This window comes from Perna viridis, chromosome 9, assembly GCF_037379345.1.
Source record: "Perna viridis isolate PV_CMFRI_1.1 ecotype Kerala chromosome 9, ASM3737934v1, whole genome shotgun sequence".
In the NCBI taxonomy this organism is placed as follows: domain Eukaryota; kingdom Metazoa; phylum Mollusca; class Bivalvia; order Mytilida; family Mytilidae; genus Perna; species Perna viridis.
The window spans coordinates 36,641,075-36,655,152 of record NC_142453.1 but is presented as its reverse complement, the minus strand read 5'-3'; the positions used below and the strand labels follow the sequence as shown (position 1 = coordinate 36,655,152).

General features: G+C 32.2%; 1 protein-coding gene across 15 annotated transcripts in view; it reads right to left on the bottom strand.

Annotated features, from left to right (window-relative positions):
- Nucleotides 1–14,078, bottom strand: part of LOC148608212 (huntingtin-interacting protein 1-like) — a 42,394-nt gene that overhangs the window by 4,805 nt on the left and 23,511 nt on the right. For 4 of the 15 annotated variants that reach the window (XM_088547056.1, XM_088547068.1, XM_088547060.1 and 1 more), the window contains 16 exons: nt 13,422–13,664; nt 12,708–12,870; nt 12,048–12,137; nt 11,525–11,611; nt 10,872–10,979; nt 10,562–10,627; nt 9,719–9,897; nt 9,099–9,188; nt 7,401–7,463; nt 6,705–6,805; nt 5,609–5,838; nt 5,219–5,233; nt 4,552–4,613; nt 3,895–4,008; nt 3,342–3,374; nt 457–542 (listed from right to left, as the gene is read on the bottom strand). In XM_088547056.1, the coding sequence (XP_088403182.1) occupies nt 489–542; nt 3,342–3,374; nt 3,895–4,008; nt 4,552–4,613; nt 5,219–5,233; nt 5,609–5,838; nt 6,705–6,805; nt 7,401–7,463; nt 9,099–9,188; nt 9,719–9,897; nt 10,562–10,627; nt 10,872–10,979; nt 11,525–11,611; nt 12,048–12,137; nt 12,708–12,870; nt 13,422–13,664 (1,698 nt within the window). In that variant the 3' untranslated portion in view covers nt 457–488. The remainder of the gene's footprint in view (nt 1–456; nt 543–3,341; nt 3,375–3,894; nt 4,009–4,551; nt 4,614–5,218; nt 5,234–5,608; nt 5,839–6,704; nt 6,806–7,400; nt 7,464–9,098; nt 9,189–9,718; nt 9,898–10,561; nt 10,628–10,871; nt 10,980–11,524; nt 11,612–12,047; nt 12,138–12,707; nt 12,871–13,421; nt 13,665–14,078) is intronic. The other 11 variants (XM_088547059.1, XM_088547071.1, XM_088547058.1 and 8 more) reach the window with 9 other exon arrangements.

Genomic DNA, 14,078 nt, shown 5'->3' with positions numbered 1-14,078 from the left:
AAGCTAAATCTAAAGACTAAAACTTGTGGGGTAAGGGAAGATTAACTTAAATTATCAGAATACACTTTTTAAAGGGAACCTATTCTTTGAATACAATCATGCCAGAGTAACTGCACATCACAGGGGTCAAAATAAGCACTCTCCTGCTGGTCCATGGCAGGCAAATTTCATGACAGATATGTTAAAGTCAGCGTGCCTGCTGGGCCACCTAATTTTGGATGTTTTTTCCTGTCTTAAACAAGTCATTAGAGCAAATAAACTTCACTCCATGCCATGTCATATCTGCCAAACTTGCCTACATGACCAGTTAGACAAATTGTCTTATTTTTACCCCAGACATCATGCCTTCAAAAATTCTAAATTGGTGTTATTTCCCTGCAAAAAGTACTGAAATGCATTGTTAATAGCAATATAAGGGCAGCAATATTAAACCAAAATTGGGCATGCCTGTCTTACCCATACAATAATGGACTAGTCCATACTACCTATTACATAAATGAACCTTGCTCCCATGGCGGAGGAGGAAAATCCAGTGGGGAATCCTTAAAAAAATAACCAAGAAATATTCAATATGAAAAGTTCTAGTCTTTACGTGTAGCAAATGAGAAAAAATACCTTTCTTCAAAACAATTTTGAATAAAACTTAATACATGTATCAGAACATTCAAACATGAAACCTATATAACCTTGACATTGAATTTGTACTATTTTAAGGTCCTTTTCACCAAACTTAAGAAATTGATATAAGAAGTCCGCAACAATAAACAGAAACAAATTTCAGTCTTTTGGCCAGCTGACAACAATAGAAATCACAGAATCCAAACATATTTTACTTCAATCATGCAAATGAAGAATCAGAACAAAGAAAACAAGTTCTGTAAAGGTAATGACTATTGTTCTGTAAAGGTAATGACTATTGTTCTGTCAAGTAAGCAAATTCAAAGGTATTTATTTTAGTGGTATTACAAGTATGTTTACTATACATGACGTACACAACATAATCATATACATCTATGGAAATTGTTATGCAGACAACATGTAGTAGACATTCAAATGTCTTGTACAACTCATGAGTAATGATTATTTGAGTATCAACAATTGAATAATTTTTATGTTAAAACTGTAAACAGTTCATATTGCATGGCTTTATAACTATGAACACCGTCTCCAGTATTTACTAGAAATACCGTGAGCAAGCTCACAAAGAGAACTGAGAATACCCCCCCCTCCTTTTCGGCTTCAAATGGACTAAAATATAAAACACTTGTTGGATTAGCTGTCATCCAACAGTAATTATATCCCTTCATGCACATATACATATGATGCCCAACCTTGCTTTAAAATGTCATTATAATCCCTAGAGCAGTCTAGAAGGAGTCGTACTTGGAAGGTTTTACCATGTAAAGCCCTCAATTTAGATTACCTCCTTTTGGAGTCCTCCATGCACATATAATATCTAGCCTTCCTATAAAATTTCATCAAAATCCCTTGAGTGGTTAAGAGGAGTTGCGCTTACGAGGTTTTAACGTTTCAAACCCTTAATTTGGATTGACTCCTTCTGAAGAACTTAAACACTAATTCCTTAATGCACATCCTAATATAATACCCAACCTTCCTATAAAATTTCATCAAAATCCCTAGAGCCGATTAGGAGACATTGCACTCACATGAAATATGGACAGACGGACAGGCACAAAAACCGAAGGGGTGATTCCTATACCCCCTCCACAACTTTGTTTGCAGGGGTATAATAATTCAGAATTCAAGATTATTTGGCTATGAGTTATTGGCAACAACAGTTTAATATTCAAGAATATATGAGTTATAATGATTAAATAGTCACAACTATTTCAATACGAATAACCAATGAGTTGTAGCTAATTGACTGATAATTGTTGCTGTTGGTACAACCACAATAGAAAATTTGATTAGTATTAATAACCTTTACGGAATACACAGACATTATACTCACTCTCGAAAGTACATGTAGTTTTTAAATTTTTCAATTAAGCATTTTTTCTGCATAAATGTGTGCTAATCCCAAAATCTACTTTCAAGAAGGTGATGTTAAAAATGAAAAAAAGCCTTAATTAAAAAGAAATCTATCATGTTTACTAGAAAACTTATTTTAAGATCTGTAAAGCACTCTATATACTAGCTATATCATCTACAAATTAGGCTGCATTTGTATATTAGTCATATATCTATATTGCATTGTCCATATGATCTGTTTTAAATAGGTTATAATCATTTGAATAAGTTTGTATACAATTTATGTACAAAGCTATGTACTATGAAAACATTTTGATTTGTTTTAGTAAGCTGAACAATTCATGTGCAATATGTCTATTATCCTATTTATAAATATCTTTCTCAATAGAAAGTTTTGTGGATTAGTTTGATGTCATGATACTATGAAGAAACCTAGTTTTGCCTTGGAGCTTTGTATCTAAGCTATACTAAGATCACATGTTTTACTGTTCGTCCTATTTAATAATTTACAGAATTTCAATCCATATAAGAACCATCAGATATTAAAACACAAAATTTAATTGTAATTCAAATTCAGTATTTATACATATTACAATAACTATGTCAAAAAAGAAGCGTCAACAATGGACAATTCAAATCTGTCAAAATCCATGTTAATAGCCTGAACATGAAAACAGGTAACAAAGACCTAATAACCATCAAAGAATTTGAACAACTTGATTTTTTAAGATACTGATAGGTCAAATTTAGGAGAATTGCACTAAAGAAAACTTGTGTGAAATTTTTTTTCACACTTTTACCCTATATAAGCAGACACAAATTATCTTTAGGATAACTTTCATAGCTTTTTGGTTGTTTTTCTAGATGTATTGAATACACCTGAAGACAAAAAGACCAAAATGAGGAAAATGATGTGCCACCCAATGCCCGATTCTTACACAGAATGGTACTTAAGATTCTTTTACTCTGAAGAATAAGTAATGGAACAATGCAATACCAGACAATACTGTAAATATATTAATCTTCACAGATTTTCGCTGATTCGGTCAAGTAAACATATTTACTTCCATTTGTATCAATTTTCGCAGTATCAAAAAATGAAGAGCGTTATATAGTTATAAATATCAATTTCGCAGGTACTATTTATGACTCTTTTCTGTCCACTGAAAAAAGCTAAAATTAGTGCACCATGAAAATTAATACTTTTACAGTATAAGCACAACACTGATAGTGACATGAGTATTGTAACATTATATGATTAGTAGTTGGTGGTGATCAACATGGTATCCATGGCAATTCATGACAAACAAGTTTACGTAACCATGAATACCAATGGTGCAATGACTCACTGGTTGCCGTGGTGAATCTGTGTCATCAAATTCCTGTAGTTACAACACACAAATCAGGGTTATCAGAATGATTTTGAGTTAAATAAAACTCTAATGTGTTACCATTATCAGTGAAAGTGGGAATGCAACACTAATATGCCCCCCCCACTACCATAAGTTCCCTTCCTGTATTACCTAGCCTTATTTTCCCATTGGTTCAGCCAGATCCAATCTCTTTACACTTAAATCTGATCAAAAGCTTCACTGATTTTATCTTATTTTCTCCATTTTAGAAGTAAATGTATTAAGTATAAATAACATTTCACCATAACCTTATACCCTAATCAAACATGTTTTTAACTTTATAATCTGGTATACATCACAACCCTTGCTATCAATAGTCAGCTGATAGTCAGGCTTTCTCTGTGACCACCTTAACATTTCTTATGTGCCTAAAAATATATTCTAATTATTTTCCTTGGACCTCTTAACACTTTCTTACTCATTGTGGTTCCAAATTTAACCCTATTTTTTTATCCTCCCATATCCAATTTTAATCCCCCATTCATTTTACCTGATCTTCCTCCCAACCCTCGCTTGCTCCAGCCAGCTGGTAGTGCTTCTTTCTAAGTTCTCCCAACTTCACTCTCTCCGTCTCAAGTTCTTTCTCCAACTCTAAGACACGAACCTGTAAATAATCATTGGAATTTGCATATACATATATTGATTCTTGTACAGATAAACTCAAATCTGAACTAAAAAACTGTGATAATTGGTTGAACTAATTTGATGCCCCTAATCCCCCATTTGATAACATGCACCTTATGACCTTAAGATTGATTTGGATGAAAATCTACATAGGAGGTTCATAATGGGAATATGTAATGAAAAATTCGTGAAAGTTTCATTAAATTCCATTAAGTGGTGTAAAAAGAATACCAAATTAGAGATGGGTACCCCTCTGGAATATGGAAGAAAGAAGCACAGAGGGAAGGATGGACATCCAAATAACTTTACACCACCCACTCAAAGTTGAGAGTATAATGATGCTCACATGGCTATCAAAATGAGAACTTGTTGAAATGACCTTGATTTCCATTTGTAAAGGTCATACAATGGCAAAGACTTTAAGTTATGCTAATAATGCATATGTTCTATAATATTGATTGATATTGAAAAACAATAGTTACAAATTCGGTTCTCAAAGAAAATACACTATCTTTAGACATACCTGTGACTGCATTTCATATTTTTTTGACTGCATCAATGACAGCTTAGAGAAATCCATGAGACCTGCAAAATTAAACAAATTCAATTACAAAAACTCTGGTGGCTAAATATGGACAATTCTTTTGAAAGACTGAAATAATTTCCATGTACATGCAATTCATTCCATCTTTTATTATTTTTTCATATCACAATCCTGTTTAACTTGCTTATTAAATTACTTCCCTGTGTTAGCAAGTTAAAATTCCACCCTTTTTGCAAAAAACCATTTGGTGAAATTTTAATGAAGTTAATAGAAGTTCATCCACTTCCATATCTTTAGTTCAAAGACTTATTGTTTTCTTAATATTTTTTATACACCATTGTTCACTTTGTATGATAACAGAATTTACTTTTATACGCCCACCACATCAATAATAATTAAGCAGAAATCCCTAACTGAATGAAAGTTAAAAGTGGGGAAAAAAAACAAAACAAAAAGAGATTTGAATGGAAGTCAAAGAAAATTTCAATTCATGCTGAAGAAACAGATGAAGTTTAAACAAATAAAAAACAGGAAATTTGAATACTGATGGCCTTAGTTGGAAAACTGTCTTCAAAGTTTAAAATCAATAAACTGAAATATCAAGCAATATTTTATCAAAAGCAAATAATGAATACCAAATCCTTACGGAATAATTCCGTTCCTGTAAAATACAATAATAATATCATAATATAATTGTACATATGTATTATACTTTTATTTATACATCTATGTCCTTTAATCTGAGATTACCTTCTTAGAATGACCTGTGGGAAATAGTTACATGTATCACATCCCACAGATGAATATTAGCTAGAATTCCAAATTTCTAAATACATGTATCCATGACCAGTATTTTGAAAAAAAAAATCTTGAAGACAGAACCCTTTTTGGAATTATGTAAAGACAATTCTGATTAAATATTCCATTAAACAAATGACCTATGACCTTACAGTACTGCAAATCACTGCATAGGAAGTGAAAAATATTAAATGTAATAATTTGTCATCATAAATACATGTTGTGTATAATAAGGTACCTTGTTCTTCAATAATCTGTGATCCTTCCCTGGCCGACCCAACGACTTTTCCTGTACTCTGTGTCACACCTTTAGAAGCTTCAGATAACAATGTTAATTTTTTACTCCTCCGGTCAGCCTTGACCTTTGAGGCCACAACCAGCTGAGCAGTACTAGCAGCAATCTCATTAGAACACACAATCAGTTCTTCAAACTTTCCTTCTCCCCTTACAACCTTGTCAGCTGCCTCCCTGTGATGCAGATAAATGGAAATATGGGTTAAAATGACTCAATCTGACCACAACATGTTACATTAAGTAACAGTTCAAATTCCATCCTTTTTGCAAAAAGAAATTTAGGCCAAATTTTAATTTAGTTAATAAAGCTCATCCATTCCCATTGTCTCATAATTTTCTTATTGTTTGAAATATCATTTATGTCTTTACAAACACCAGTCAGGAGGTGAATCATGCATGTCAAAAACCAACCTAATTTGCATTTATTTCTAATTCAGAAACAGTTCGAGATAAAAATTATATACATTGAGAACAAAATTGGCACTTAGCAATAGTAAACATTATTGAATGGGTTTGATTTGGTGCACTTAGCAATAGCAAACATTATTGAATGGGTTTGATTTGGTGCACTTAGCAATAGTAAACATTATTGAATGGGTTTGATTTGGTTGATTTGAATGGGAGATTTAATGTGTAAGGGCTTCGAAAAAATACAGATCTGTACACAGAAAGGGCTATTTTTACATAAAAGTAGACCAAAAAAGCATTGTTTGTTTTGGTAGGTATTTCTACACTATGAATCACCTCTACTATAGACAGTGTCTGAATTTTACAATGACTGGTACTTAATTGCTTTTAAAGAATCCTTCTCCTGGTACAACTGTGTAATCAGGCTCGATACAATATACATGATATATTTGGTAAAGTTTTAGCATGTCAAATTTTCATTTTTTATTAAGTATGTACTTTACAATTAAAATACAACCTTTGTAAACCAAGTCAATTTGAGCCAATGAGCAAAGCATAGCATAGATTACTTAACTTGTTTCAATAATAGAACTTCAACAATTCCTTTATTTAAAGTAAAACAGTGTACATACATCAATGCAGTAGCACCCCATCCTACAGCTTTAGCAGCAGAAATGAGTCCCTCTGTCCATCTGTGGTTCTTCTTATAGAATTCTTTTTCCGTTGATGTTCCCTACATGACAAAAAATATATGACATTGTAGCCAATTACATGATAAAAAACACATGACATTGTAGCAAACAGTTACATCAAGGCTGATACAGATTTGCATAAATTGACAATCCGTGTCAAGTTATAACTTCTGATGTAATGGGTGTGCTGTATTACATTTCATCTCTATGTAAGAGAAACCAATCCTACAGAGTTATTTACTTTTCTTTTTTAAATCAAGTGGATATAAAATGTAAGGTTAATTTCAGGAAGACAACATTTTTCCAGATTTTTACATACATTAAAACGTTTTAAAATAATTCATAAGAGGTGGCAATACTGAAAGGCTGTAAGTTCATCATAAAAAAAAATCATTAATTTGAAATGTAAAAAAGTACAGTAGTCTTTATTGAAAAAATTTACATTTGAAGTAAAAAAAATTGGCAGAGGTTCTGCATTCTTTTAACATAATATATCAGTTTCATCTTCAGCAGTAAATTTGATGATGTCTTTATCAAAAAACTTATTTCAGTAACTCTTATTTGTGAATGAACATATATGCAGAGAAGAATAAAGGCATCCCAAATGCCTTAAAAGACATAAAAAAGCATACTAACCCTTCCCTGAGCCACAATTTCCTTCTGTAAATCTCTGGATCTTTCTATCAGTATTCTTATAGCCTGCAATAATAATCATATTTCTACATATAGGGGTATTAATGTGGGAATTTAGTTGCTTTAAGATATACATTACATGTAATTCATAACTACATCTGTTTGATCGTGAAGTTGCACACATTGTTATGGTAAGGATACCCCCTCTCGTACAGGGAATTGAACGTGAAGTTGTACACATTGTTATGGTAAGGATACCCCCTCTCGTATAGGGAAATGAACGTGAAGTTGTACACATTGTTATGGTAAGGATACCCCCTCTAGTACAGGGAAATGAACGTGAAGTTGTACACATTGTTATGGTAAGGATACCCCCTCTCGTAGAGGGAAATGAATGTGAAGTTGTACACATTGTTATGGTAGGGATACCCCCTCTCGTATAGGGAAATGAACGTGAAGTTGTACACATTGTTATGGTAAGGATACCCCCTCTCGTACAGGGAAATGAACCTGAAGTTGAACACATTGTTATGGTAAGGATACCCCCTCTCGTACAGGGAAATGAACGTGAAGTTGTACACATTGTTCTGGTAAGGATATGCCCTCTCGTACAGGGAAATGAACGTGAAGTTGTACACATTGTTATGGTAAGGATACCCCCTCTCGTATAGGGAAATGAACGTGAAGTTGTACACATTGTTATGGTAAGGATACCCCCTCTCGTACAGGGAAATGAACGTGAAGTTGTACACATTGTTATGGTAAGGATACCCCTTCTCGTACAAGGAAATGAACGTGAAGTTGTACACATTGTTAAGGTAAGGATACCCCCTCTCGTACAGGGAAATGAATGTGAAGTTGTACACATTGTTATGGTAAGGATACCCCCTCTCGTACAGGGAAATGAACGTGAAGTTGTACACATTGTTAAGGTAAGGATACGCCCCCTCGTACAGGGAAATGAACGTTACAAGAAATCACACACCAAATTTGAAATCAATCCATCCTATGGAAGCCAAGATTTTTGTGATACAATTTCACTATCATTCCATATAATGAAAAATTGTTAAGTCTGACAGATCACAACCATCCATAGTTGCTTATAATGAATGTCAAATTACATGAAGCAGCATATCAAATTTGAATTAATCCATCCATTTGGAGCAGAGAAAATGGTGAAGAAATTTATACTGACATATGGACTGACAAGGTGAATCGAATATACCACCAGCTCGTTGAGTACAGGAATAATAAGGCATTTATTCTCAACTTGATACAGAAGTACATATAGTTGAAATGTGATTCAAATGATTTACGATTCTTTCAAATTGTGCATCTCTTTATTCTTTCAAATGAACAGTGATACAACCATATTCTATTCCTATAGTCTGAAATAATTGTCAAGAAATGTTCAAATGACAGTTACAAAGGTATAGTTCAATTGAATTTGACAAGTCCAAAAAATAATTTTCTATGACCCTAAGTCTAACTATTCAGTATTTCTAATTTTAATTTGCACATATAAATGTAATTACAGACCAGATTTTACAAGACCAACAAAAACAAGGAAATTGATCAAACTGGAAGTGAATGTAAAGGAAAAGAACTGTAACAGTAAAACTGATTTGAAAATAAAAAAAAAAATGAATTCGGCTTAAAACCACCCATAATTCAGGTTTATGAATGATAAAGACAGCTTACATGCATCAGACTGGTACAGGAGTCCAGGATACTCTCATTAACCTTCAATTCTATTCCCGTTGTTTCATCTCTAGTCTTCTCCAACATTTCCTGTTAAATAAAAAAAAACTTTTTTATACAGATTGAAACTTTGTGACAAGTATGAAGGCATGGAGGTATCAGGTGATAATTCTATGTATTAATGTCATACACTGGTGCATTTGATGCTTTTCATCATATCTGTTTTTATTTTACTCATCCCTATCAAATCTGGAATTTCTTCCAGGAGTGAAAAAAAATCTTTTTACAAGTGGATCAAAGTCCAAAATGTAAAAAGAGGATGCATTTGCTTAATGAGTGAGAAGAAATTCTAAATTTTCAATAATGACAAATGTAAGTCCCTACATGTTTTTTTCTCCTTAAAAAGCTGAATTACATGCAACCACCTATAACAAATAAGACGAACACAAATCAAACTTTGCCATTTCTGGAAAAAGTAACATTTTTCTGTACGTCAATCTATTGTATACATGCAATACTGGAGTGTTTAGACATGGATTTGCTTTAGAGGTTACATACTATATCTCACAGAACAATTCAGATTTTTGTTCAGGTAATTGTGTATCAACTTATCAACTTACAGCTATTCTCCTGGCAGCTTCCTCAATTGCTGATGTTGTAGATGCCATTTCTTTATCAACCTGGTCTCCTATTTCTTTCTCCTTAAAATCAACTGTCTTAGGAACCAGGTCTTCAGCTAAACTTATCATTTTCTTGATACACTGTACAGCATGGTCTACATCTGTTCCTACATTAGCACCTGAAAGTAGTCAAATAAAATGAAGAAATAAACAATATGATAAGATAACTACCATCTAATTAACATAATGGTTTTCTGAAGCTCTGATTGGTCAAGTCACTGTAAATGACAACATTATCATAAGTTTACAATATGTTACGTCTTTTTGCTGATAGAATGTAAACTTGTGGTAATGTATATTTGAGGCTTGATTGCAACAATTAGTGTCATTTTTTTATGGATAAGAATTTTTTTTAGCATTGGAAGAGATTTTCTCACAATACTTCAATTCACCAACAAAATTAGCATATACATGTACATGTACATCCTTTCGGCGTTTGTGAGTGACTAGGCCCACAAAAATTTATATGACTTTGTTAAACTGATCTTAGAGTGTTTTCAAGTGTCAAGTTAAGTCCAGATTTATCAAGCAGTTTAAAATATATACCCTAGACAATAAGATGGGACAAGACTGAAGAAGAAAAAAACAGAGTAAAAACAGTAAGACTGTCAGCTTTCTTAAGGAGATTTAAATATCAACCTTCTGTTGAACATCTAAACGTTTTTTGTTTTACTTTGGCATTTTTTATGCTGTACATGCATTAGAAGTTTACAAATTAGCATGCAAAAAAAATAACCTCTCACGAAATGCAACTTTGTCAGTAGTCACATCCACTTCCCTTACCTTGATCAAGAGTATCTAACACTTTCATACCACTATCTCCTGCAGCTCTACAAGCACTGCCTAACTCTGTAACAATGAAAAATATCATGCGAACTACTGAAATTATTTCATCTAAAATTCATAATAGGAAATAATATCTTTAACTTCATGAAGCTAAAAACCCTTGGCAATGAATGAATAATACATCAAAAATGTTTCATAAATGCAGAAAATCCTGAACTTAAGTGGAAAATTAAATTAAAACTCTAGTTAATAAGTTTACAAAACCAGTGATTTAAGATAAAACTACCATTTTAAGAGTATACAGTACCTTCTCCAGCCTCTAGATTGGCAGAATGAGTTGTAGCTATCCCATGGATGACACAATCACCAAGTTGGTGAGAGAAACCACTGATGGATTTTACAAGGTTGGCCAACTCTACAATAAATACTGAAACCATCTAAACAATCTGATAATTAATTGGAATTCACACTATAAATTCTTCTGTGCATTTAAAAAATATAAACATATTTAGTTCTTATTTTGGAAAGAAGCATGTTTCAGTTAATAGCTCTTAAATACTTTTAATATTAGTTTTCGTGTCTATGTACTAAATACATAAGTTTAATCTACTAGTCTTTGTAATACAGTCTCCTACTGTGATAAATTTTATACTTTACAATGCTTGGTTACATTACAATTAATACGACAAAGATTAAAATCTTCCATCGTCAATCTTGCTCTACCCTCTTTTTAATGGCTGCCTGTAGAAAAGTGAACAATTCAAATGGTGGTTGCATAAAGACTATATGAAAATATGTATAAAAATTCAAAACTGACAATATGAAAGTATACAATGTCTTTACATGATGCAGCCTCCAGAATAACTCTGCATAGGCTTAATGGGGGTGACACTGAAGATAAAAAATTCTTTTAATTGATACATGTCACAATCTTCATATTCTATTTCTTCCTTCTCTCACCTGTTTTATCACAATTGTATTTTCCCTGCATCCCTTTCAATTTCTCTAAACTTCCCAAAACAGGTTCAGTTCGTAACAATAGGAACTCTGCAATAAAATGTAAATATGGTATTCAAACTTCAATCCAAATTAATCATAGAAAATTTAAAAAAATTACCTGATAAGGAAAACCTTTATAACAGTCAACTCTTTTTCCACAAATTATTGTTTGGAAATATGAAGCTGAAATTTCATCAATATAACCATAATAGTATATATATCTTATGATAATTATAAATTATTTAAGACTTCTCCAACAAGAAGGCCATGAAAAACACCCTTGAGTTGAAAAAAAAAACATACATAAACTGTTTACTGCTCTTTAAAAATATGAATGAGTGAGATGGGAAATTCCGAGTCAAAGTAGATCAAAGGAAAATGGTGGGGACTAGTGATAAGCCTACCTTATATTTCATTGTTCTATAACTGAAATAATCTGGTGTGTAAAACTACATGTATTAACTTATACATGTACATTTCTTACCTGCAGTACATTTGACAGCTATATGTGTAGGATTCTCAAACTGATCCAAAGCATCTTTAATAATGGCTTTTCCTTCCTGTATCGTAGTACCTGAAAGTGTTACACAACGCCGATAAATGTCGTGTATAAATAATAATATAATATCTTCTAAATCATTTATTAGTGAGTGTGTGTACACAAAGTACATATACATGTAGTATCAACCAATGTATTTTCTTGGATACTTAATTTCACATTTAGGGTGTCAATTTCACAGCTCTTTAGTTTTGTGATAAACACTAACTTGCTCAGTTTTTTTCTTGCTTATGAAAGCGTCATTAATAAATATCCCAAGAAAATTAGCCAGTTAGACTATTTTCTCGTTATCATTCCTTTTTATCTTTAATTTATTACTTAACTGACTACTACATCATAGCATTAATCATCTTAGCCATTTTAAAATGCAGTAAATAGCATTAATATGTGTTAAAAACTTGTTGTCAGGTACAACCCTACTTATTACATGTATTGTCTAGAAAATGGCTGATTGGTGTTGGATGAACTGATAAACCAATCATTTACTACAAGTCACTGGACACATACATGTACATGTAATAATGGCTCTATGGGTCTATACATATATTCATCAAACAAAATAAAAGGACCCCAGAAAGTGCTTACTTATAAGATTTTTATGCAATGAGTCCAAATCACTAGAGAGTTTCTGTTCCGTGTTTTGTTTATCAGCCTGTAACTGGTTCAGCTGTGACTGAAGGTTGGCTATCTCTCGTCTTAAACTTTCCTCCAAAGACTTTTTGTCTGATAGTTCGTCATCCAACTTCGCCTAGAAATAGATAATTACATAACCATTGGAGGATTACTTTATTTTATACAAGCTTGAACATGTATTCACCCTGATATTGTATAAAAAGCCTTTTAATTTTTTTGTGATACTACATTTGCAATAGCAAAGTAAAGGAATTCATTGCAAGTTGCTTTATGTGGTACATGTGAGTATTATGGTACTATACAATAAATTGCATATTGTATGCTCTAATTTTCGCCATTTCACTCAATTTTACAAAGTTTTTAATACATTTTTGTTCTCCACATCAATGTTTCAATGAACACTTCAAACACTGATTCATAGATAACAAAAGTTAAGTCTGTTTAGCATAAAATTTTTCCTTCATATGTATCTTTTATTCTAAAACCAACATTACCTAAAACATTAAAAACATTGAGTTATTTAAGCTACATTCTGAAGTTGAACCAGCTGGTCTTTTATCCAATTTTGTTCAATCTTGTTTTTAAATCCTTACAAAGGGTTGGAGAATGTAAGAATTATAAGAGGAGTAAATGTTAACTCAGACCATCACCCCTACATGGATTTACCTTTAGTTCTTGAATCTGTTGGTTCAGATTCATATCCAGGGTATCTTTCTCTATTTTCAATGATGTAAGCTGTTGTTGTAACTCATTAATCTCGCCTGTCATGGAACTCTCCTGTGATCTTTTCTCCTCCTCTATTTGTTCTATTTGGTTCTGTAAGCTAGCTGCCTCATCCTCAGCTGTTTGTAACTGGTTCATTAGACTAGATTTTGTGTCTTCTAACATCTTAATTTGATTTTCCAAATGCTGCAAAATGTTTCAAAATTTGTCTTAAATGAATATTTCACATTGTTAATATTATAAAATATCTTTCCAAGTTGATGGGTATGAAATGTACATACTCTATTAAGATGTGATACAATGTATGTGTAGCGATACCTATATTTTGAAAATCTGTAATCAATATCATGGTATACCTTGAAAAGATTTCTTTCCAACAACAAAAATTTCAAATCAACCCTTATTATCAAACCAAACATACAGTAACTGTGTGTTATAACGTTTTCAATTTTAGTTTTCAAACAAATGTAAAAATATATAAGGAAAATAGTTTGCATTAACACAATCGTTTTTATATTTCTGTCTGTTAGTATGTGCAAATGTGTTTAGAAAAACTTAATATTTTATATAGTACTTTTAAAACTAATAAGAGTTTATCTT